This window comes from Mustela putorius, unplaced genomic scaffold (genome assembly GCF_011764305.1).
Source record: "Mustela putorius furo isolate JIRA1106 unplaced genomic scaffold, ASM1176430v1.1 tig00003853_pilon_pilon_pilon, whole genome shotgun sequence".
Taxonomy (NCBI): Eukaryota; Metazoa; Chordata; class Mammalia; order Carnivora; family Mustelidae; genus Mustela; species Mustela putorius.
In genome coordinates this window covers 80,237,249-80,263,273 of record NW_025422005.1, presented here as the reverse complement: position 1 = coordinate 80,263,273, position 26,025 = coordinate 80,237,249, and the positions used below count along the sequence as shown (strand labels likewise).

Sequence of the window (26,025 nt, the reverse complement as noted above, 5' to 3'; positions counted from 1 at the left end):
TGTGTGGGAAGAATGACCTAATTATCATTACTGCCTCCTGTCTAAGTTAGCAAATCACATATAAATCATTCACTTTCCTCCCTATTAGCCTCCCCCTCCCATTCCCCTGACCCCAGTCATTCCAAGGTCCATAGCTGGTTTTTGCATTAAAAAAATTTTTTATTAAATTTTTCCCGCATTTTCTTTTAAAGTTGCCTTATTCTTTTCTGTTTCAGGATGGTAAGGTGTTTGGCTTCTCTTCTCCTGATTCCATGATTTCTTCTGGCACAGGAGCCAGGGTTTGGTAAACAAAACTTTTCTATGAGGATCTCAGGGGTTGAAACATGTCCTAGGTGTGCCCAGGAAAGTGATGGCAAGAGCTGAAGTTTTGCAGATGGGCAGACCTTGGCCAGGATACTTAGGTCTGAGTTTCATTCTCATCTCTGCCACGGATATGATATCTACCTACTAGCTGTTGGTAGGGGTAAATGAGATAATGTTTGCAGGACATCTGGTACAGTGCGAGGAGCCTGGGCGAATGATGAAAGTTATGTTCTCTTCTTCCTAAGTATCAAATTACTTGGAAATCAGAGTAAAGAAGGTGGTGGGGAGAAAGCAGAACTATGGAAGTATGGAGGCCACTTCTGGCCCAAAGGAGAGTACCTATCTCTATACAAAGAGGCCACTGGATTAAAAAAAATTTTTTTTTTAAAATAGAGCAACAGCCACCTGGGTGTTTGGACTAGCTGAATTCTGGATAAAGATGGTTGTGACGGGCGCCTGGGTGGCTCAGTGGGTTAAAGCCTCTGCCTTCAGCTCAGGTCATGATCCCAGGGTCCTGGGATTGAGTGCTACATCGGGCTCTCTGCTCAGCAGGAAGCCTGTCCCCCCAGCCCCCGCCTCTCTGCCTACTTGTGATCTGTCAAATAAATAAATAAATCTTAAAAAAAAAAAAAAAAAAAAAAAGCTTGTGAAAAAGAGCTGTGCGAATCCAGAAAAGGACTTGAAATGCCCCAGGCTTTGCCATGGCACAGTCCCGTTTTTTTCCGCACTGCATTTAGAGGCTTAGAGACTGAGTGGGCTCAAATTTGGCCAAAAGCCTTGTCTGTTCCCTTGGCGGCAGCGGGTAGAGGTCAGACCAACAGGTGTGAGAAGCGGCGAGGTACGGAGGAAGGAGCGGGTGTAGGAGGAGCGCCCCCCCACCCCGCCCTTGCTCTGGCACAGGAGCTCCCAGGCTGCTCGTGGTGTTCCCAGCAGCGGGTGGAAGAGCCCTGCCCCGCGTCAGAGCTCTCTGGGCTCGGAAAAAAGACTCTAGTGGGCTTCCCTCCCTCCGCTAGCCCCGAACGCAGCGGCGGATGCCTGGAAGTTGACGTACATTCTGAGCTGCTGGGAAGCCCCCAGCCGCCCGACGCCGGCGCTGGGCGGGCTCCGTCCGCGGGCCTGGGCTCCGCCCTCGCCGCCCAGCCCTCTGCCCAGCTGGGAGGAGGGGCCCCTCGCCGCGGGTCTCCGCGACGTGAGGACGGGGGCGGAGGCCCGAGCCCCGCGCCGGGAGAGAGCGCGGCGCCCGCCGCCCTTCAATTGGCCCGCCCCCCCACCTAGTCGGAGAAGAGAGAGGAGGCGGCTCTCCATTGGCCCGGCCCGTCGGCCAATCCCTGAAGACCCGGGGGAGGAGGTGGGGGCAGTTCGTGGGGGGACTCGGGAGCGGAGCGGGAGGCTCTGCGGGACCCAGTCGGACCGAGCAGCCGAGGCACCGCCCGCGCCCCGCCGCCGCGTCTGGGCGTCTCCTGCGCCGCCCAGGGGAGCGAGCTCCGAGCCTCTCGCGCTGCGGCCACTCCTCGGGGCCAGGAGCGGGGAACCCTAGAACGAGAAACCCTCAGAGCCGAGCGCAGCCTCTTCCCGCCTCCCGAACCACCATGACCCACTTCAACAAGGGCCCTTCTTACGGGCTCTCGGCCGAGGTCAAGAACAAGGTACGCCGGGTCTCGGGTGGAGGCGTCGCCGCCGTGGACGAGGGATGGGAAGCTGGACGCCGCCCCAGGGGTCCCTGGGACTGGGGCGGTGCTGGGCCGCGCGCTTCGCCTCTGCACGCCTTGCCCGTCTGGCTTTGCAGGGAGGAGACGTCGGGGCGGCGCGAGAGTGGCCGCGCTTCTCGGTCCCGTCCCGGGACTCGAAGCGCGGGCGTCCCGGCGCTCTCCCGGCTTTGTCCGCGCCGCTGGCTGGGACTGGTGGAGGGCGGTGAGTTCCCGGGCTCCTGGAACCCCGCAGCGCCAGCCTGCAGTTCCCGGAGCCAGACCGTGGCTGCAGCACGCGCCCCTCCGGGAAGGGGGCGCTCCTGCCTGGTCATTCGCCCTTAGGTGGGGCCCGTCGGTACGGCCCGGGACCCAGCACGCAGACCCCGCCGTGCGCCCTGGCCCGGGCTACTGGCCGACCCTGCGTTTTCTCCCTCCCCAAACCTTGGCGGAATTCAGCCACGAGCGAAGTTAGGCGGTTACGTGGCCGAACTGGGCCCTCCATTGTTCCTTGCTTCCCGGAGAAGGGACCGTTGAGGGGTGCACCGACTCCGGGAGCCTCGGACACTTCCCACTTTTCGAATTGCGGTGCTGCTGTGCTGCTGCAAAAAACAGACAAAGCCTGAGCGCGCCGCTTTGGGAGTGATATCTGCTGTAGAGAAGATTTTTTTTTTTTCTTAAATAGAAGTTTGTAGTACATTAGACTTTCCCGATATCAAGGATATTTTCGTGGGTTGCTTTTGTTCGGGGTATATTTCCTGAGACGGGTTGTAGTTTGGTGTGATGTGGCTCTGGTAACTCACAGCTTTGCCACTGCCTAGCCGAAGAATGCACTGGGTTTATCTTTGGGACTTTTGGTCTGGGAAAGAGATGAGAGGCGGCCCCCTCCCCAAATCCTCTCCTTCCTTCCTCCCTCCCTCCCTCCCTGCATTCCAAGCCCATGACATCAAGGGTTTCAGGGGGGAGAGCGCAGCCAATCGGCGCGGAACTGCGCACAGAACGCTCATTGTCTCCTTTCTGCTGTTCTGGCCAAAGCGCCACAAAGGATTGCTGCTGTGGTTTAATTCCCATTAACCTCCCGGGAGCCGAAGCTTGTCAGGATTGCCACCGCACCGTTCCACCGCTGGTAGAATACGCTGTCGGAGCTGTAACAGCCCAGTGTCCGGGGTGTATGCGGTGTGGAGTGAATTATGGAGAGGCAATGAAGCGCACCGTTGTCAAACCCTAAGGGAGAGTTCTGTCTCTTCTCACCCTGTTACAGCCTGCGCATCACAATTCAGTTGTTAATAAATTGTGAACAATCGGTGAAGCAAAGCGTTGATTTTGGTCCCCGAATCTAAACTTGAAACGTTGAGGTCCTTTACCTTGTCAAGTGTGTTGCCCTTATTAGAAAACAGTCTTCTGAAATTTTTTTTTAAAGGACAGAAAAGTAAGTGGTTTGTGTCTGATCCTGCGGTTCTTTCCAAGGCTTACACATGGAGCTTTAGGAATCTTTTCCGAGGAATCAGCAAGTCCAAACTGTTGGATGGGATACCCTGGCCTGGCTTGGGCACATTAATTTTAATTTGCCCTTGTGATTCTTGGCCCACAGCAGTTGAGTCTCTTCCTTTTTGCATTGTAAATGAGGTCCCGATAACTTTGGCAGTCCTTCAAGTGACTTATTTTTCTTGGATGTTAATATCCGTATTAATTTCTTTTTGCTGACTAATGAAGCAGCTTCTGCCCTTTTCCTACTTTTTATTGACCAGACCAACAAGGAAATGCAGAGACTGAGGTTAGATCACTATAATTATTATGCATTTTTTAAAAACAGTAAAACCTCAGTTTTCAGAGCCTTTGGAAAGTTATTACAGCTTTCGGTTTCTATAACTGTGGGTTTATTCCTTTGCCGTATTTTAACAACCTCCTTCATTTATATGAGCCTTTCTTACAGTACCCTTTCATAGGAAGTCTTTTGATCTTAACAGCACAGCAGCCCCGTGAGGTGGGAGGGATTGCTGGGGCTATCCAACATCATTTACAGGTTGGGATGCTGAAGCTTATACTGGGTGTGCCTTGCTCAAGATCACAGAAGAAAGTTGGAATATTCTAAGAATTTTAACTCTAAAAGTGATATCTTAGTGTAGTGCTTAGGGATATTCTTAGTAAAGTCCCTGTTGTCTGCCCCACCCTCCCCACTTTTGCCGTCCACCTGTCACTTCTTGACATTGTGATTATTTATGCAGTGCTGTTTTCATCTGTTCTGGACTTGGAAATCAAATATCCATGTTTGCTAGGCCTTTGTATGAGATACTGAGTTTCAACTGAGGACACAGAGCCAACAGTGGAGTGGTTATATGGAACATGAATTTTGACATCACTTGGTTCAACACCTTTTGATTTCTTCTTGCCTTTTTTTAATGTATTGTAATAACTGATACGTTGTTTAAATGTAAGGTGTTCTCTTCCCACCCCCCAAAGCTTCATACAACAAAATGGAAGAAATAGAAACCTCCTCAGGAAGCAGTATGGAATGGACCTTGGAGTTGAGCAGAGTTCTAGTCCTCCCCCTGCCACTTACTGCCTTGTATGATATTGGGCAAGGTAGCGGATATCTCTGTCCTTGTTTCCTAATCAGTAGGAAGGGGGGAGTGATCGTTACCACCCCTAAACATTGCATTGAGATGTGTGTTTCTAGTGAGTCCGCAGTGACTGTGTTGTCGCCATTAGTTATTAGTAACAGAAAATTGGTAATCTAGTTCTTAGACTTGTCACTGCCTGTGTAAGTATTCCATTTCTATTAAATAAGCCTTTGGTCTTATTACATTCCAGCTGTGAAAGCAGTTCATCAATGAATTGAGGAAGCCTTTGATCTTAAGTACTTTTAATTAGTAAAATTTCAGGAAAAAATCTGTAAGCTTAAGGTACTTACTTGACAAGATGATAATACATGGCAAAACATGTCAAACTTCTATATATATTTTTTAATAGGCAAGAAGTTTGAAAACAGCCTAAAAAAATAGAATCCTTCAGCATGGACTCAACAACATCTTTAAACAACTAGATCCAGTAATTTTATCTACAAAGATCGTGATAGAGTAGTAGAGTCAGGGACAGTACAGAAGCTGGTGTAGACAGTTCGGTGGGGTAGGTAGACACTCTTAAAGTAGTAAGATCTTGTATGTGTTCTGCAGAGTGAGCCAGACATTTGACTGCATCTTGGGGACCAGAATGAAAAGGAAAACACCTCTGTGCCCTTTAAGCTGTGAGAAAACAGGACAAGTCCTCAAGGAAAGCACAGCATCTCCTGATGCCTGGCTCTGAGCAAGATGTTGGGGCCAGAGTAGTTCCTTGTAAAGTTGAGGACGCACTGAAGCATGCTCCCCACTAGGGGGGAGCTGAGAGGTTCTAGGAAAGTGGGGAGGTGGGTAGACATGAAGTGATCTTACCTCAGGATGTTTTTAGGGGGAGTCTATCTGAACTATTAAGAAGAAGAATGGGATTGGAATGCATGTCTCACCATTTCCTTCTCACATAGAATGTATGATTTAAGCAAAGTAGCTTCTCACAGAATCTTCTTGGTTACAGAATGGTAGCCCTCAGCAGCTAAAAACTATGTTGGAAGACTTAATTCTAAAATTGTAAATCACTGAAGAGTAAGTGAAACAATCATACACTAATTAAATAGGACCAAATGTCCCACGAGTTCTGCCAGCCTGTCTGCCTTTGGACAAGCAGTTGCTCCAAGAGCGTTCCTGATCAAGGTAACCCCGGGGTGACAGTGGACTCCAGCTGTAGTTGTACCCTAAGGTGGCCTGCCTTGGTTTGCTAGTAGAACACCAGAATCATGGTGAAGCTGTGGATGAGCTTAGCTTTAGCTTTTTTTTTTTTTTTCTTTTTTTCCCTACACCCATTGTTGGGCTTGAACTCATGACCCTAAGATCAAGAGTCCATGCTATACTTACTGAGCCATCCCAGGTCCTCCAGAAATAGGTTTTTAATTCAAAACTTTTGTTTCTTGTCTCTTTCCACCAGCCATAAGGGTTCCTGTCTCATTCATTGATGAAATATATCAAGATCTATATTTTAGAATATAACTTGGCATGTAGTTGGTGCTCAGTATATGTTGATTTAATGAATTTCTCCATCAGGAGTAGATTTTACTATCTTTAAAAATTGGAAATCAATCCTGTTAGAGTATTCATTGCAAAAGAATTCTGTAGTGCAGTGTGATATTTTGGAAGATCAGGTGATTTTTTTACAGCTTCTTTTTCTTCAGTTTGTTTTATTAATATTACATTAGAAAACTTAACATAATTCCTTTGTTGTTGCTGAAACTCTTTCTTTCTTTCTTTTTGGAGGAAGGAAAGCAAGGTTTATTTATTTTTTTAAAGATTTTATTTATTGGTGTGTCTGGGTGGCTCAGTTGTTAAGCGCCTACCTTCTGTTCAGGTCGTGATCCCCGGGTCCTGGAATTAAGCCCCACATCAGGCTCCTTGTTCGGCGGGAAGCCTGCTTCTCCCTCTCCCACTCCCCCTGCTTGTGTTCCCTCTCTCTCTGTGTGTCTCTCTGTCAAATATATAAATTTAAAAATCTTACAAAATAAACATTTATTTGACGGAGACCACAAGTAGGCAGAGCAGCAGAGGGAGAGGGAGAAGCAGGCTCCCAACTGAGCAGAGAGCCCGATATGGGGTTTGATCCAATGACTCTGGGATCATGACCTTAGCCAGAAGCTGACACCTAACCACTTAACCACTGAGCTACTCGGGCACCAGGCAAAGTTTATTGAGCAGTAACAAAGTGGTGGTACAAAGCTCCTGAGGAGAGAGGGACTGGAGAGGGTTGCCCCTGAGGCTCTTTATCTTAGACTCCCAAATTGGAGAGAAACAGTAGAAGTCTCCTTTGGAAGGCTCTGTGGGGTGCCAGCATCTCCCAAAGGCCACCTGCAAAGCGGTCATTCAGCTGACCTGGGTGGGACATGCCCTCTTTTTCTGCCATCTTGACCAAAACGGTTAAAGAAAATACATTTGCTAACTTGAGAAGGGGTACCCTGCTTTTCCTCTTTAAAATGCTGAAACTTCTCTACTCTGGAATTCTTTTTTTTTTTTTTTTTTTTAAGATTTTATTTATTTATTTGACAGAGATCACAAGTAGGCAAAGAGGCAGGCAGAGAGAAAGAGAGGGAAGAAGCAGGCTCCCTGCTGAGCAGAGAGCCCGATGTGGGACTCCATCCCAGGACCCTGAGATCATGACCTGAGCCGAAGACAGCAGCTTAACCCACTGAGCCACCCAGGCACCCCTACTCTGGAATTTGAATGAGGATTATTAATCAAGCTTACTGTCCTGTGACTCATAGCTTTTTCTTTGTTCTTTCTTTCTTTTTTTAAATTTAATTTTATTTTAGGGAGAGAGCACTTGTGGAAAGGCAGAGAGAGAGAGAGTCTCAGGCCAACTCCCTGCTGAGCGTGGAGTCCATTCTGTTGAGGGGCTCATTCTCACCACCTTGAGGTCATAACCTGAGCTGAAACCAAAAGTGGGACACCCAACCGACTGTGCCACCCAGGCACCCCAGCCCACAGTTTTTTACACTCTTTCCTTTGTGGCAGTTGTATTATTTGTCAGTCTCTATCCACTTTTTTAGATTTCAAATATAAGCTTGACAGTGGGCAGTGGGCCTGGCTGGCTTCGTTGGTGAAGCATGTGACTCTCCTGGGATCCTGAGTTGGAGCCCCATGTTGTGTGTAGACCTTACTTACCAAACAAAACAAAAAAAAAAACAAAAAAAACCTAAGCTTGATGAGGAGGATCTTGCTGCTACCTTCATCAACCAGGAGTGCATCCTTTCTCCCCTGACCTTTTCCCTTCCACAGTGCGATCATGGGGACTAGTGAGCTGAGTTTTTACTTAAAAGTGTACTGTGAACCATGATTATTATCTGTAACATTAAAAAAAAAAAAATGAAGTGCGATTGGATGGTTTTGATTTTTCAGCCAGCTACCATTATATCCAGGAGAATAAGAAGATGCTTTATTTACCTTCTCAGTACAACTAGGTGGTGGGAAGGGGCTTGTCTTTAGATTTTTGGAGAATTTCTTTTTCTTCTAGGCATTAGCCTCCTATGGCATATTCCCACATGCTTGCTTCTTCTTAACTCCAAATTCCTAGCCATAGAGGGCTTTTAGCTATAACTTGTATGTACTTGTGCTCAGGTTTTGGCTAAGGATTTCCTGAGCCCAGAGTAGATCCTGGTTGTTTGTGGGGCCTGAGGCTTACACAATTTGGGGAGGGGGAGATGTCAGGGGTTCTAACAAATACAAAAATACATGGCAAATTTTTTGAAAACGGATGACCTTGGGAATTCTCGTTAACTCGCAAATGGCAGTTAATCTTCTCTGGGTTCTTGTCATGAGAAAGTAGAACCTGGTGGCTAAGAACGTGGAGTCTTGCTTCTGCCTCTGACTCGGTGACTTCGGGCACGTAACCCCTGTCTCATCTGTAAAATAAGAATATGGAGATAATCTCTTTTATATGGTTGTTGGAAGTCAGTAAGGTAGCCAGTTCATGTAAGGTGTTGAGCCTCGTGCCTGGACCCAGAAGTGCACATGATGTAAATGTGATCCACTGTTCCCGCTTTGTTGGCGGGTGGTTCAGTCCTGTGTTCTGAGCTTCTCTTATCTTCTAGCTACTGAGATGATCTCCAGGACTCGGCCTTTCATTCAGGAATCTGTTTGTATCTGAATGAGGCTTCAGGCAGATAAGGGACTACGATGCCAAGCAACATCTCTGGGTTTTGCTTCTGTGTCAGGAATAGGATCTGCCCCTAGAGTCCTTATCCAAGACTCCTTCCCCTGGTGGCCTGTGCTCCCTCTGTGAAATCCTGGGGCCTCTAACCCTGTTCTTCTTCTCCATGCTCCCCTTGTCCTTGTCCATGCTCCCCGCAGAGCCAGGGGCTTCTGTGGAAAGCTAGAGGCTTCACTTTCTGGCCGAATTCTGTTTGGCTTTCTCTTAAGAGATTGATTTCTGTTAAACAAGATAAGATAGCTCTTTCTTTTCTTGGTTTCAGAGAGGCCTCATACTCCTCCACAGAGGGCTGACAAACATATTTACCTCTTTGTGTTTCTTTTCTTTCTTTTTTTAAAGATTTTAGTGCTTTAAGTCCTCTCTGCACCCACCGTGGGGCTGGAACTCATAACCCTGAGATCAAGAGTGATAGCTCCACTGACTGAGCCCACCGGGCACCCCTACCTTTTTGTGTGAAGATTTTGGCTGTCACTGTAGGCCTTCTGTTGTAAATGGTCTGTTGAGGGCTCCACCTAGACCTGTGTGAAGTAAGTCCATGAGCTCAGAACACTTAGTTTTCCTTCGTGAGGCAGGGAGGGGCCTTCTTCAGTGTCTTCCTTGGGCTGAGGGAAGCTTCAGGGTGCTATGTTCCCAGCAGTCTGCAGTGGGCCGGCCAGAGAATTCGAGGCAGAAGTACAGACAAAAAAGGAGGTCTGTGGGCTTGGATGGACTCTTCGGGTGAGACACAGCCTAAGCATTTATGGCCGTTTTCCTCTCCTCCCTCACAAATTTCCGGAGGATCCTAGTCGTGGAGTGGCTCCACGGAGAGCTGGCTGTGATTTCACTGTTGTTTCTTTCCCCTTCCCAAATGTTTGGACACTGGTTTTTCCTCATTGTCCCAAACCTCTGAGCCTGCTTCGTGCTGCACAAGGCTCCACACAACCGGGTGAGGGGGGAGTGGGGAGCAAGTGTGTGCTTCCCTAGTGCAGTTTTCCCTCCCTCCTTTTGTTTCACATGGGAGGAAATAGGAGAGGAAATAATCCATACCATGTGTAGTAAGTCTCTCCTAATTCAAACATGTGATTCCACTTTGAATGCAAAAATAGCAACAGCAATCATGGTTCTAATCGAGTATAGAAATTATACTTACGTTAAACATCCCATTGTGAGCTTGTCCGTGTCCTTGGCCCTTAGCAGCTAAGCTGGAACTCTACGGCCTTTCTCGAGAGTTCACAGATGGCCACATCCCTTCCCTTGAATGGCCCGTTCTCTGCTCTGAAGACTGGAGAGCATTTGTCTCTGCTTTTTCCTTACCTTTTTTAAGAGACCCGTATGTTGTGTCAGACCCTCAGCCCCACCTCACCTTGGCCAAGCACACACACAACCCCCTCCACACACAGCCACACACGCGTGTGCACTTCGCCAGTCAGGCTTTCATTTTGCATTTTCTTACTCTCTTGGCCTGATTCTTTTTCTTCTTTTCCTCTTTCCAGCGACCGCTCTGCTGTTGACACCCTTTCCTGCATTCCGTCTTACAGCACCTTCTAAAACAACGCGCGTCGTAGGAGGCTCTTTTTATAGGGGCCAGTGGTGGAGTTACAGTGTTTTTAGTCTGAGACATCTCTGCCAAATATCTTATTATGAACTTCTGAACCATACCGGCAACGCCCTTTGAGACTGCAGATTCCCCATGGGCTGGTTTGAATCAGTGTTTTTTCTCTAGCTCTGCAGCCTATTCCGGTGCCTCAGTCAGCTACGGTGGTGGTGGTGGAAGTGGCTTTCTCAGGCACCCTTGCTTCTCCGTGACTGGAGAGGACTTCATGGGAAGCCGCAGTCTAAGCCTGCTGGCTAATCCTCCTCCCGCAGACAGCCCCGCTCTCTGGGCTGTTGGCTCCGGGTATGGTGTGGGGAATGCCTATTGGGGCTTGTTTAGAAGGGAGGGGGTAGGAGAGCATCTGGTGGAGGAGAAGACGTAGTGTTGGGAGTCAGACCCGACTGACGAGCCAAATCCCTGTGGAACCCGTGACTTTTTGATGCGCCATCTCCGTATGACGCCATCTTCCTTGCCTGTGGGAGCCTCTTCTCTTTGTACTCTGATTTTGTGAATGAAATATTTGTTGTGAAGGATGCAGACAGTACCAAAATATGGAAGTGAAAGTATCCTGTATCCCTTCCCCAAGCCGGCCACTTGTGCAACTCTGAGTATCAGTCGACCGTTTTAGAACTGCATCAGAGTCGGTGGTAATGGATCCCCGTTACTGATTCATTACCTCTCTTCTCGCAGATGTTTCCTTCAAAAGTGCTTGTGTAGAAAAGAGCGTAACTTTTGACCCAATGCTCCTAAGTGTTCTAGGTGGTACCAAATGACTCTCTAGAAAAAATCAGTTTATACTTCCCACTAAAGTTATGAAAGGGAAGGTGGTTCTCCTCTTGATGATAAAAACAAAACAAAACAAAACTGTATCAGGCTGGCCTCGTCAAAATTCAGATCACTTGCTTTAGTTCATTATTATGAAGTCACAAGTCACTGACATTTGGGACACCTATTCTCTCTGTCACCACCCCACCACTCAGGTGAGACTTGGCAGCAGAGTGAGGTGGGGGCATCTTTTACGAATTATTTGATAATGAGCAGACTTTTAAAAATATGTATTTTATTTATTTATCTGAGAGAGGGAAAACAAGCATGAGAGAGAGAGAGAGAGAGCGCGCGTGCATGCACCAGAGCGGGGAGAGGGAGAAGCAGGTTCCCCACTGATGAGGGAGCCCAATGCGGGGCTCAGTTCTGGGACCCTGGGATCATGACCTTTGTTGAAGGCATGCGCTTCACTGACTGAGCCATGCAGGTACTCCCGGTAGTTTTTTTCTTCTTTTAATAAGATTTTATTTATTTGAGAGAGAGAGAATAAGCTAGGAGGAGGGGGAGGGGCAGACAGAGAAACAGACTCCCCACTGAGCAGGGAGCTCAACATGGGGCTCAACCGGGATCATGACCTGAGCCGAAGGTAGACACTTAACCAACTGAGCCACCCAGGAGTCCCAAATAACAAGTGGTTTTTAAAATAAAAGCCTAGGCAGCATCAGAATGATTTCTTATCAAAATGGTTGTCAAATAGTGTCAAGTGATTGTTCTGTGTGATATATTAAATTAGAGGAAATCTTTTTGGTATCCAGACAGGAATGGCCAGCAAAGCACAGAAGGATAAGGGTTGACATTTATTAATTTCTTCATGTTTATATGAATTAAGTCATTGATTCTCCCCAACAACTCTCCCCAACAACTCCCCAAACCGTTAATGATCTCTGGTTTACAGGTGAGGAACAGTGGAACTGGGACTCCAGCCTGAGCATTCAGCTTCCGGAGCCCATGCTCTTCACTGTTTTAATCAGAAGCCAGAACTCAGGGAGAACTGGCAGCTTTCAAGGGGAAACGGAGGAGGCAGGCCAGAGAAGGAACTTGGGAATGATGTCCTTTAACAAGAAGCCACAGGAGGAGAGGTTGGAGGGGTTTTCTGGAGTGCTGCAGAAACACACCACTGGATTTGGCTACTGAGGGCGTCCCTGGTAACCTTGTGAGAACATGGTCTTCAGTAGAGTAAATTTCCAGAGGCTTCTGGAAGAAGTACTAAATGGAGAGGTTTGTCCTGAAATGAAAGAGAAACAGGATAGTATTGGAAGCTGGCAGCAGGTTTAATCAAAGAAGTGCCTTTTGGGGTGCCTGGCTGGCTCAGTTGGAAGAGCATGTGACTCTTGATCTTGGGGTCCTGAGTTCAAACCCCAAGATGGGTGTAGACATTACTTAAAAATACATGTATTTGTGCTTGTTGTGGTGAGCATTGCCTAACGTACAGAGAAGTGGGATCACGATGCTGGACATCTGAAACCATGTAACACTGTGTGTCAGCTATACTTGGGGGAAAAAAAAAGATGCACTTGTTTCAAATAAGGTGGCAGGTTGTCTATACCCACTCATGGACCAAGTTTTAAGGGGAAGGACTCAACACACAGGGTGAGGGGATCCAAGGCCATGGAGGGAAGAAGGTTCCAGTGGAAAGTGGGGAAGATCATGGAAGAGGACGGGAAACAACTGAGGTGGAGGAGACCTCTCCTGTGCCATTGTTGGGTTCACCCTCTCCTGTGAAAGAAGGGGGTAACTGTACTCCTGACCTTGTCTTCCTGGAGCTGCGAGAAGGCGCAAGGGCTAAGGGTGCAGGCCGTGGCCGTGGGAGGAGATGGGCCAGGCCGGCCAAATAGGCTGTTGACCCAGCGACTTCTCTCTGCTGAGTCCTGCCAAGGTCCCTTGGCTGCCTGTGTGCCACTCGCTCTCCTCATTCCCTTGGCCCTTGGTCTGGAAGGGATGCAGAGGTGGGTTTATTCTGTTCCTATGCCTGGGTGTCTTTAGCAAGCCTTCGAGATACAGCCTTCGCGAGACCTTTGTCCCCTGCTCTCAGCTTGTGTTACAGTCAGGTAGAACGTGGAATTAACCTTGTCAAGACGTGACCTCATCCCAGGGTCCTCCTGGACTTCAGAACTGGAAAAGGGAACTGTGGTCACACTTTTTTATTTTTATTTTTAGGAACTCTGTCAATCTTGTTAACTATTGCCTTTTTTGTTTCAGTATGTGAGAAGCTTGTACCCTAGTTTGTATCTATCTTTTCTTTGGTGGCACTTGTATAGGACTTGGTGACATGAAGGTGTTTCAACCTTACTTTTGACTTCATCTTTTTTCATACTCCCCGTTAAAGTAAAGTGAACCAAGACCTTTTTACTTACTTAGGGTCTCAGCAAGTTGAGAGTCCTATATCTTCATATGCTATTTCATGATGTAAGTTAGAAAAAAATTTTTAAAAAAAGAGGAACTGGGAAATTCTGTCCTGCCTTTTGATGGAAATTTTGTATCTGATGTTCACTGAGAAAAAGGCTCTGGTATCTTGCACAGTTAATGTCTCTGGAAGACTCTTGTGACATCTCACTGGTCAGCATCTAGCCTGTGTTTCAGGTGAGGTATTTGAACTCTGTTCTTCACTGTTGGTGTACAGCCAGCAAAGGGACAGACGCAACTATAGTTAGAAGAGACATTCATGAGCTGAGATGTAGCTGGGCCCCCAATAGGAGCTCCTGATGTATTGAAGGCTGCCTGAAAGGCTGGTGTCCTGCTTCTCCTCAGCCTCCTTTCCACCCATGGCCCATCAGGAGCTCAGGGTGAGGGGGTGGTGTGTGTTTGACGCACTTCTGGGGTGGGCACCTGGGAGCACTTGTAACTGTGGGCAGTGTTTTGGGAGCAGAAGGTGTTTTTCCGGGTCAGTGGAGGTGAGTTCCTTGCAAATACGGTGTACACTTGGGGCCTGGAGGTGGATTTCATGGCTCCGTTAGGTCACAAGACCCATCCTACGAAGCAAACTTGCTATATCACTGATGAGGAGTGAGTGTGCATTCCACAGCTACGGAAATGTCACTGCCATGATGTCCCATGTGATTAGAGAAACAAAGGACAGCTTCCGGCTGTCCACATGCCCACTCACAGGTTATGTGGGAGGCCCCAGATGCCGCCGAGGATGCAAGTGCCTGAAGATGCAGACGGCTGTAAAAACCCCGGAGGCCTGCGGGTCTGATGAGCCCAGAGTGAGGCAGAGCCTTAGTTCCTGGATGTGAGATGAAGGAAACAAAGCTCGGAAGAGCATCTCTGTTTTTTCATCTACTTTGCCCATGGGGCTTCAGGGTCAGTCCCCTTTCATCAGGATTTCTGTAGCAACAGCAAATTCAAGACCCAGCCAGCCTCCTTCCAAAGCAAGAGAATGTTCTCCTGCAGGCTTTGTCCTCCAGCTGTACTTGGCCCACACTCTGCACTCGCTCAGTTCCTGCATGGATCCAGTGCGCCTCCCTAGTAGTTCCAGTGTGCCATTCAGAATAGATGGACTTCCTCTTCTATGGGACTTTTTTTTTTTTTTTAAAGATTGTTATTTTTAAGTAATCTCCATACCCAGAGGTGGGGCTTGAACTCACAACTCCCAAGATCAAGAGCTGCATGCTCCACTGACCGAGCCAGCCAAGCACCCCTATATGATTTTCATGCGAATGTTCAGATGGTGCCAGCCTGTTTGTTCTGTGGCCCCCACAGCCGCTTCCAGGTTCTAGATAGCCACTCCTGACTGGCCAGTCCCTCCTTAAGGGTTGTGGATGATCTTTCTCCTCTTTTCTCCATTCAGTTTGCCTCTTCTGGAAACGGATGTCAGTCTGTCAGTGGCCCCTCTTAGAGTACAGTACTCAGAACTGATCACAGTCGTGCTGCGGATATGGCTGAACCTGCGAGGGTCCGGTGGGATTATAACTAACTCCTCTGTTTGACTCCAGAGCACTGCGAAGAGGCAGACGAGGCACCTTCCTATCAGAGGAGTCAAATCCTTGCTTTGGCAAGTTGGTTCTTGGTTTTTATAAAGTCAGGGTGACAGTGATTACATAACATCTTCTAGTCCACATACTCCTCTCCTGCCTGTTTTAGGTACATAATCCTCTCCTTGGTTACCTCGTAGAGCTGTTGTTATCAAGCACAGAAGACAAGCACTAGTATTTTATAAAGAATTGTGACCTCTGCAGACCAGGACAGCATTAGCTTCTGAGTTGTTTAGCTTATGGAGTATGCGTGACCAGTTAGTTCTACAACTTGTTGTAGGATTTTATATGTATCTGGAATAATTAAGCTGTATTTCCTGAATCTCAACTTCATTTCTTTTGAACTATTCCCAGTTTAATTTTCCATACGTTTAAGAAGTATGTCCAGCAGTTTCCAGGTTGCCGGTTGTTCGTTTGTTAACCAGAATCAAAGAGACTTGGACACCTGGGTGGTGCAGTCTGTCGAGCATCCGACCCTCTTTCGGCTCAGGTCCTGATCTCAGGGTCTTGAGATGGAGCCTCCCATTGGGCTCTGTACTCAGCGTGGGGTCTGCTTGAGATTCGCTCTCCATTCTCCCCCTCATTTGTGTTCTCTCTTTCAAATAAATAAATCTTTTTTTAAAAATCTGTCTATATATATGTATATAAAAACCCAGAAGAGAACAGATCTAAATCTAAGCCTGAAGGTACATAAGCCCGGAGCTCCTCCCGCCCTGACGCAGGTCCGCACAGTGGGCACAGTTGTTGCTTCCGAGCAGGCCCTGCTTCTAGAGTTACTGAGCTGTCCATAAGGAGTGCCATAGACATAGGGACTCTTATGAGAAAGTAAAACAAGTATGTCCCTAGTGATCCATCTAAGATTACTAGATTGGTAGATCAAGGAGATGTGGCGCCTATAAAAACCAGCAGCATTCAAATGCAGATGCCTTTCCGAAACAGGATAGATCTTTAAATCTGTAGCATTTTTCTTGTTGGGTCCTTCTGTCAGTGGATGAAAAGTCATTGTTGAGTACCCACTGTGGGCCACATGCAGCAGGCACGCGCTCTAGGGGTACAAGAGAACTGAAGCCTGTGCTGCTCCCACGGAGAGGACATCGGCACGTTGCACATGGCTTGCCCTAGGTGTGCTGGCCCCTGGAGATGGATGACTGCCTCCCCTCGGCACCCCCTCCCCAGGTCCCTGCACACCCTCTCTCCAGGAGCCCATCTAGCATGCCAGCAGGTTCTTTGGTCTGTACTAGAGACACCCTTGCCTTTTGGGTGGGGGTCAGGGTGCAGCGGCCCTGCATCTAGACTCCTGTTCTTTGGTTTGTTGAGGTTTCTCACATACCGAGCTGTTTAGTATGTGCATCTTTGTTCATCGTTCTTTCTGAGTCTAGATTCTTCTGGGAATCCAGCCTCTAGGTGTGACTCCTACTTGTTGAGATTTGAAATTTCAGAGTACAACTTTTATTTATTTAAGATGTCTTATTATTACTATTTTTATAATTTTAATTCCAGGTTAGTTCCCGTACAGTGTTGTATTAGTTGCAGCTGGGCAGTATTCAACTTCCCCCATCCCCATCCCCCTCCCCTCAGGTAAATGTCCATTTGTTTTCCATAGTTGAGTCTGTTTTTTTTTGGATTGTGTCTTTCTTTTTTTTTTTTTTTTTAACTCCTTTGCTCATTTTTTTTTTTCTTGTTTTTGTTTCACACAGTTATATGGTTATTTGTCTTTCTCTGACTGGCTTATTTCACTTAGCATAATACTTTCTACTCCATCATTGCACATGGTGAGATTTGATTCTTTTTTTTTTATGGCTGAGTAATACTCCATTGTACACGCGGGCACATCAGTGTGTGTGTATATTAGTATATATACCACTTTTTTTTAAGAGTTTATGTATTTGACAGGGAGAGAGAGCACAAGCAGGGGGAGCAGCAGGCAGAGGGAGAGGGAGAAGCAGGCCCCCCATTGAGCAGGGAGACTGATGTGGGACTTGATTCCAAGACCCTGAGATCATGACCTGAGGCAAAGGCAACCACTTAACCGAATGAGCCACCCAGGCACCTCAACCCCTTCTTTATTTGTAGATCTATGGATGTGTGCTTGGACTGCCTGCATAATTTTTCTGTGGTAAATAAACTGCTGTTCACATGGGGTGCATGTATCTTTTGAATTAGTGTTTTTGTATTTTGGGGGTAAATATCCAGTAGCGCAATTACTGGATCCGAGGGTAGCTCTATTTGTAACTTTGGAGGGAACCTCCATACTGGTTTCCACAGTGGCTGCACCAGTTTGCATTCCCACCAACAGTGCAGAGTTTCCTTTTTTCCCATATCCTCCCCCAACACTTCTTGTTTCTTGTGTTTTTGATTTTTGCCATCCTGCCCGGCACGAGATGGTATCTCATTGCAGCTTTAATTAGCATTTTGCTGATGATAACCGATGTTGAGCATCTTGTCATGTATCTGTTGGCCATCTGTATGTCTACTTTGGGGAAATGTCTCTGTGTCTTATGCCCCCTTTTTAATGGGAGTTTTGGTTTTTTGGGTTCAAAGTCCAACTTTGAACTATGTATATTTTAGTGTAGTCTGAAGGTCGGTTTCTAGATAGAGAAGACAAAATTGACATTTTATTCTGCATTTTCTTAATCGTTTATTAGTTATGTTGTTTGCTTTAGGCAATGGCCCAACTCCTCTTAGGTTACTTCAAAAACTTTGTCAGTTTCATAGTATTGGCACATTGAATCATAATGTCTTTGTATTTATTTGAGTATACATATTTGGAGAGAAAAAAATTGTGCTGGTGCCATATGCTGTATCTGAAGATCTGGCTGTCCTTCTGAGAGAAGGACCCAACTTTGAAAATACTGTAGGCTCTTCCTAGGCCGGTGCTCTCACCTAGGAGAAGGCCATGTTCAGTTCCACAGGAAGATCCTAAGGCCCAATGGCAAGAAGCTGGATGAGTTTGAGTCCAGCATCTGCCAGGCTTTCCTTGAGCTGGAGAGGCAGTTGGCCCTCAGAGCCTGGCTAAAGGAGCTGAATATAACAGCAGCCAAGGAAGCAGAAGATTGGCGGTGGTTGGAAGATTATCATCTTTGTTCCCACTCCTCAACTGAAATCTTTTCCAGGAAATCCCAAGTCCAGCTAGTCTGTAAACTGGAGAAGAAATTCACTAGGAAGCATATTATGTTGTCTTTATTGCTCAGAGGAGAATTCTGCCTTTGCCAACTTGAAAATGGCCATACAGAAAATGAGCAGAAGTGTCCCAGTGTCTGCACTTTGACAGCCGTGCATGGTGCAGTCCTGGAGGACTTGGTTTTTCTAAGCAAAATTGTAGGCGAGAGGATCCACGTGAAGCTGAATGGCAGTCTGCTCACAAAGGTTCATTTGGATAAAGCACAGCAAAGCGACATGGGCACAGGGTTGAAAGTTTCTCTGGTTTCTCTAAGAAGCTCACCAGCAGGGATGTTAACTTTGAGTTTCAAGAGTTTCAGTTGGGGAAAAAAAGCTCTTAGGTGTCCTTCCTGTTTACCTGAGACAAATACGGTTTTCCACAGCTCTGGAATATATAAGCATTCCCCATCAGATCTTTTTTTTTTTTTTTTTAAAGATTTTATTTATTTATTTGAGAGAGAGACAGTGAGAGAGAGCATGAGCGAGGAGAAGGTCAGAGAGCGACTCCCAGACTCCCCATGGAGCTGGGAGCCCGATGCGGGACTCGATCCCGGGACTCCGGGATCATGACCTGAGCCGAAGGCAGTCGTCCAACCAACTGAGCCACCCAGGCGTCCCTCCCCATCAGATCTTAAGCACAGTTCACACCATAGAGTCTCAGATTTTGTAGTGACCTTGAGGAAGGCATGCAGTCTACCTTGACCTTATACCAAATGTAAAGGGATTTTCTCTAGAATTCCCACCTCTACCCCCTAAGAAAGAATTTCTGCTTTTTAAAAAGTAGTTACTTCATCCTTTCCATTAGCAGTAATGAGAAATGTGGGATGCAAAGATAGGCAGGAGTGAGCTTTGAGATGAGTGGTGATGTGTGGTATCCCGGATGAGTCCCAGTGGAACTTTTTTTTGAACTGTAGACAATAAAGTGAATAGGCAGCAGTGGGGTTTGGTTAATAGAAAGCTTTGTACCTCTGTACTCAAGCCCACATAAGAGGAGAGCATTAACTTCATGTGTCGGGCATGGAGATTCGCCCTTCCATACCTGTGGAACCAGCTTCATGCTCACAGTGGTCCTGGAAGGAAGACTACCTATCAGAAATGCGGTCATCAGGATTAGGTTACTTATTTAGGTCACACTAGAATTGGGAACACAGTTTTGGGAACTTTTAAAAGTTTGTTGTCTCTATAATGTGAATGAATATCTTAAAAAATTGCAAAGGTGTGTATGGGGGGGTTAAGTAGGTAAGAAAATGTTAAAACCTGTTCATTGTCTTGCATGAGGTTTAAGAATGGCAGATAATGAAGAAGGGAAGAGGCATCATGGTATTTCAGATGGGAACCCATTTGGCCCTTTGACAGTGGTAGTCCCAGTGGGTTCTGTTCTTTATTTTAAGGTTTTGTTTTTAAGTCATCTCTGCACCCAACATGGGGCTCAAACCCAAAACCCTGAGATCAAGAGTCATGTGCCCCATCAACTGAACCAACCAAGCTCCCCTCTATTCTTTTATTTTAAATACCCTACATTATTGTTGTTGTTATAGTTTTGCAAATGTCTTAATACACCTTATTAAGGTATTTGTTGGGGTGCCTGGGTGACCTAGTCAGTTGGGCGTCTGACTTTTTTTTTTTTTTTTTTTTAAAGATTTTATTTATTTATTTGACAGAGAGAGAGATCACAAATAGGCAGAGAGACAGACAGAGAGAGAGATGAGGAGAAGCAGGCTCCCTGCTGAGCAGAGAGCCCAATGCGGGACTCGATCCCAGGCCCCTGGGATCATGACCTGAGCCGAAGGCAGAGGCTTAACCCACTGAGCCACCCAGGCGCCCCAGGCGCCTGACTCTTGATTTAGGCTCAGGTCATATCTCAGGGTCATGAGATTGAGCCCTGCGTGGGGCTCCGTGCTCAGCATGGAGTCTGCTTGTCCTTCTCCTTTCCACTGCTTTAAATGCATGCATGTGGATTGGGCCTCAGGGGTGGGCTGCCGGTTGGGCAGGTAGTTTGCTTATCTCTCTCCCTCTGCCCCTTTCCCTGCTCGTGCTCCCTCTTTCTCAAGTAAATAAAATCTTAAAAAAAAAAAAAAATCCATGACACCGGAACACTTGAAAGAGAGGGGAGCTGCATTGAATGGGATTGTACTTACAGGGTTTGGAGTAATGCTGGATTATCTTGGTGGCGTGCGACAGGGAGCCTAGTGATCTGGAATTGTCTGCTTCCAGGTTTTACCAAGCACTGTGATAAGAATACATTGTGAGGAGTATACAGGAAGGACTCGTCTTCATTCTTTAGTAGATTCTAGACCATCCCTGGGCACAAGTAGGGCCCTCAGTTCTCGTACGTATCTCTGTGATCACAGTCCCTTGTGCAGGGTGCACCCCCACCTTTTCACTGAGTTGTACTTAGGGATATCTTGTTGAGATGTTTCTGAAGCTCGGTGTCCCTCTCTACTCTGTTATCCCCTTTTAGGGATGCTGGTGGGGGACCTTCTCAGGTCTCAGTGCCTGGGAGGGATGGCTGTTGGCAACCAGCAGGCCTTTATCTGATCTCCAGGCTCCCTTTACTGTTATAAAACGTAGGCCCTCAGGGGTGGTGCCTGTGAAGGTGGCCTGGTAATTGTGCTGTTTTATACTTGTTCCACTCTAATATATGTGTGCCCGTGGGAGAAGACAGGTGCTTGTCTCTGGGGAAGGAGTAGGATAGAGGTAAGAGAGACTTGGGCATTTTCACAGTCTCAGTGCTTTTCGACTTTGTTTCCATCATCTCTTTCCCAAGGAAAGTCTATCGAAGTTTTTCCCAATTGCCTCCTGACTCCCATCAGATTTAGTACCAAGGAACAGAGTTTGTTGGGGAGGGTTACAGATGATTGTACCGTCTACGGGGGATTTCACTGCCCTCCACAAGAACCCATTTTCACCCCTTTGAGGGAGCAGTATTACCCCCTTGAAAATGCACTCTACATATTATTGTACTGTTTATTATTATTTTTTTAAGCAAGTGTTATTTTAGAGATCCGAAAGAACGGTCATGCAGCTAGACAGGTTTGAGCTGCCCTTGAACTAGAGGGTGACTCCACACTGGTGCTCGTCGTTTTGGATGGAGGAAGGGACGAGTAGAAGGCTGATGCCCCGCTCAGCAGAAGGCTGATGCCACGCTCAGCTGGAGCTTCAGGCCCAGCGCGGGAGGAAGGGGGGCAACTGAAGATGCCAGCGTGGTGGGAGCAGAACAGGCAGGAGGGCGGTCACCCAGCCCCAGTGCCCTGGAGGCCTTCTTCCATCCTCATTTTCTCCACCTCTTGACTGATTGTTCCGGCAAGGGGGCTGTTGGTGAGCTTCAGTGAGAAGCCCACAGCTGGTGTGCTAGTGTGCCTAGTCAGGGTATGTCAGTCGCTGGGAAGTGCGCCTGCCCATGGGGGGGGGCAGGGCTCTGGAGAAGTGGTGTTCAGTGGTGTTGTGGGGTTGGGGGCGGAGGAGGCATGGCTGAGAAAAAGGGGGCTACTGTGCACTCCAAAGGCCCCCCGGCAGAAATTCTGAGAAAGTGGCTTGGGAGGATCAGAGAAAATAAATCTTGGAAAAGAGCAAAGAAAACGATATTTATAAATAACTTGGTAGAGTGATTTTTAAACAAGTCAGAGTGAAATTTCCACAGTGTATTAATGAAGTAATTTTTTTAAGCTAATTTTCTTGTTTCAAGAAGAAAATGTCCACATTTTTCTGCACGATGTTCAGAAAATAAAGCTTTTTAGATGGAAATAGTGAATAACTTGTATTGGCCAAAGCTTACTTGTTATTTTTAGTTGCTCTCAGTCCCTCAACTTTAAAAGTCGTGCATATCAAATAGTTAAAAAAAACCTGTGTAGTTAAAGAATATAACCACATTTGCTTGGGTTGTGTTCTGCTACACTTATTTTTATAGGAAATGCTCCCAATTTCCGTGTCCTGTGGAACAGTGCTGCAGGCCAGCAGCTAAAAGACAATTTGAAATACACTTTTCCCCTAGATGATGATATGGGATTTTTTTTTCATTGTAAACTTTATTTGAAAAAACAAATACCTACTCTTAAATTTTGAATTCTGTTTATCAGGCCTGTCTGCAGGAAGCTCACTTGTTTAAAAAATATTAGCAGTACTTGGGTAGGAAAATCCTTACTGCCCCTTCACATAAAGAAAGACCCTATGCTTGAACCAGCAGTCACAAAATGTGGATGCATACCGTCTCTTTATTTTTAGTTTACTACTTGGGGGCTTGAGCTTTACATGTATGTGCTTAGAAATTTTTTTCTGTGCATGTGCTACTCCACTAATGAAGGCCAGAGACAGGGTCAGCTGGCCAGAGCCCCATCTTGCAACTGGTCAGTGGTAGAGTCAGGATTTGAACTCTGGGTCCAGCTGATTTCAGTGCTTGTTCTCTCATCATTCCCTTGATGAGAACAGTTAACAGAGAAGATGAAGTTCTCTTTGGCTCTAGGAAATTTAAAGTTAGATGTATAATCACTCTGTGGTTTGGGGCACAACATTGAATCTGTCGGATGCATTTGAATATATAAAACATAAGTATGCTTTTATATTTTTGTTATTGTTGAATAATATGGTCTCATTTGGTCTCCTCTCCCCCAAAACACCCAAAACTCTACCAGCTTAACTTCATTTCTACGTTTGAAAAAATTAAGAGAACAAATTTCCTTACAATTTTTGCTGATTGACCAAACGGTTTAGAAAACTTAGACTGGGAAGAGACCTAGTGTACTCATGGCAATTCAACCTTCTTGTTGTGTAGACAAGAAATGGATTAGACGTTAGTTAGATAGATTAACTATGAACTGCGGCCCTAGCAGGATGGCTGGAGCCAACTCAGAGCCAAGGTAGAACCCCTCCTACCCTGTTAGTCTTGAGGTTCATTGAAATGAACTTCTGAGAGTGCTTTGCTTTTGAAAAATACTCAACTCCAGATTGCTTTCTACAGTTAATGCTTAAGGAGTACTTGGTTTTCTTCTTAGCCTTTCCCTTTCCATCCATACCGTAACCCTTGCCCACTGCCCACATTTATAGTTTTTGTTCTAGTCACTTAGAACAAGAATCCAGTGTGAAAATATAGCCAAGTCTTAAAATCTTTTCTACCAGATTATTTATTCCGTTTTCTAAAGGTACCATTGTGTAAATAGGTATGTCCCATATGTTGGGGGAGATACATTCGTTACCTGAAAATGTGTTTCTGAGGTATTACTAGAGCAGTGATGGCTCCTTCCTGCTGCTTACCTGAGGCAAGTGTCCCTTTGGCAACACCTTCCAGCATCACTAATCTCCTTTTTTCCTGTTCCCACATCCAGGTGCCAGTATAACCCAGCCCCGCAGGGAATCAGAATGAATGTGTTTTTCAGGAGATGGAAGTCCTAGAGGGCAGGCAATGAACACATCTTGTGCACTAGCTTTACACTGTGCCTGACTTGTCTTTTATAACTAACATTCAGGCCAGAATTTGATCCTGGATACATTGTGTAGGATTTAAATGTAAACTCATTGAATTTCCATTTCTAATTCTGGCTAAGTAAATCTACAGCATCAATAAATTATCCGTTATTCTGCCAGAGGCATAGCGCCGTTTCTCGAACTTGGGAGGAAAATACCTATCGAGGACTGCTCTGTCACTAACAGACACAGTGATGAATGGAATCATCTGCCCTCTGCGGGGGAGGGGGGGAGCAGAAAGCCTGCCCGCCCCTCTTGGTGGTGAGTGTGGTGAGGAGAGGGTTCCTCTCTGGAACTACAACTTGAAGGCCCTCTCCATAACAAAAATGTCATCAGACTGTTCATTTCAGTAATAAAACCTAATCACATTTTATGGACACAGATGTTTCTGTGTTCATTCCCATTTCCATGGATGGAAATAGTCAGTTCCAAGCGTGTCATAGTCTCCATCCCCCTGGGGGTTGTCTCTGTCTTGGTGTCCTTTTCACCTGCATAATGAGAAGGAAAGTGACACCTAATCTCTTCTTTCCAGCTGTGGTCTTCTCCTTAATTGGCTGCCCAGCCTCTTTAATATTCCTAGACAAAGACTAGCTTGAGAGTTTGAGTGTGTGATTTTTAATAATATTTTGGGTAAATTTTATTTTTTTTAATTGAGGTTTCTGGTCTGAGTATGAAGAGATCTTTGAAAATCTCTGTGTAGTAGGTTTTAGCATGTATGATCGTGTAGCATCTGTGTTGCCAAGTTGCCTTTATCATAGAATTTTGTAAGTAAATGTTTGGATTTCAGGCACAGTGCTAGGTCCTCATGGTCTAAAAGTGACTTCTGGGCAGAGTCTGTAGGCTGGTAGACACTATGTAGAGCTCCAACGCTGCTCCCACAGGGACAGTAATTAGTGCGAGTCAGGCGTATGTGCATGTGTGTACATGCACAGTGTGCACTTGGCTAAACCGGGTATAGAAACCCTGGAACTTACAAGGAAGCAAAACTATGGGACTGAAGGGTCTTGGCAGTTAAGATACTGTGTAAAAATAGTTGCACGTGTCAGAATTCTACCGCCTTCTTTTGGGGCAGGGGGATGTGGTAATTAATGACTTAATCTTGAAAATTTAATATGGCTGGTATCCTTTTGTAATATGCTATTAATTCTTGTCGCTTCCTGTGTGTCTTGGGTGGAAATCTGTCTTTTCTTAATCTGTCAGTCTCCTTCGCTCTCCCATTTTCTCTCCACGTACTAGTCACATTTTGAATAACCACCACCTCACCCCCGAATTTATTATGAGTTCCTGGAGCTGTAATAGTTGGTTCGATTAGCTAACGAACTCCAATGAGTATAATTTACTGTGTGTCACGGTTGTGGTCTTCATGGGTAATAAAAGAGCACGTTGAAGTCAGCGTTTTTTGATGCCTTAGTGAAGAAGATTCTTCCAAAGTGGGCTGGCTTGCCTTTCAGATCGCTTCCAAATACGACCACCAGGCGGAAGAAGATCTTCGAAGCTGGATAGAAGAGGTGACCGGCATGAGCATTGGCACCAACTTTCAGCTGGGCTTGAAAGACGGCATCATCCTCTGCGAGTGAGTTGTGGCCACTTCTGTTCTTCCGGGCCTTCCTGATCCAGGGTGTCCGACCTTGACCTTTCCCAAACGTTGGTCGCGATTCCTTTACTGATGGGTAAAGGAACCAGCTTTACCTGTCCGTCCTTGATTTTGTGTGAACAATAAATGTCCCCTCCGCTTTGCTTTTCAGGCTCATAAACAAGCTACAGCCAGGCTCAGTGAAGAAGGTTAATGAGTCTTCCTTAAACTGGCCCCAGGTAATAACCTCCAGTTGTTCTGTAGGCCGCGCAGACTTGATTTGTTTAAAAATGAACATTTTAGCAGAAATTTGTAAACATGGCTATATATTTTCTTTTTACCTTGTTTTCATAATGACTGAGAATTAGTTTTGTGCCGATTAGATGCTTAGCTTACAAGTTTTCTTATGTTTAGTCTGTCTGCTCTCAGGGAGGATTGAACACAGCTTCTATGGAGAAATACAGCCTAGACCGTAAGGACAAATGAGGGAAAAGGCAAGGAGTTGAACATAACTGCTAATGGCTGACTGTCGAACAGCCGTCTTAAGCCATCTTAGTTTGTGAATGTGTGTGATGAAGTAAAGCTGGATATTTTGAGTATGTGTTTTGAGATAATAAGGAAGACAGCATTTAATAACCACAGATTTATGTTTAAATTAAAACATAAATTATTAATGTGAGTAATCATGTACTGTTT

The 26,025-nt window shown here is 46.2% G+C and overlaps 2 protein-coding genes across 4 annotated transcripts in view; one reads left to right on the top strand and one right to left on the bottom strand.

Moving 5' to 3' along the window:
• Window positions 1-1,670: 1,670 nt before the first annotated feature.
• Window positions 1,671-26,025, top strand: part of CNN3 (calponin 3) — a 29,223-nt gene continuing 4,868 nt past the window's right edge. Inside the window, exons 1-3 of the mRNA XM_004752561.3 lie at window positions 1,671-1,949; window positions 25,208-25,329; window positions 25,502-25,568. Coding sequence (XP_004752618.1) covers window positions 1,893-1,949; window positions 25,208-25,329; window positions 25,502-25,568 — 246 coding nt within the window. The 5' untranslated portion in view covers window positions 1,671-1,892. The remainder of the gene's footprint in view (window positions 1,950-25,207; window positions 25,330-25,501; window positions 25,569-26,025) is intronic.
• The window catches only part of SLC44A3 (solute carrier family 44 member 3), a 118,927-nt gene continuing 100,882 nt past the window's right edge, over window positions 7,981-26,025 (bottom strand). The window contains exons 16-17 of one of the 3 annotated variants that reach the window (XR_006601825.1): window positions 20,438-20,526; window positions 11,951-12,394 (exon numbers count right to left, since the gene is read on the bottom strand). The gene's annotated coding sequence lies outside the window, so the exon portion shown is untranslated. Of the gene's footprint in view, window positions 8,464-11,950; window positions 12,395-20,437; window positions 20,527-26,025 lie in introns of those variants that run through there. The other 2 variants (XR_006601827.1, XR_006601826.1) reach the window with 2 other exon arrangements.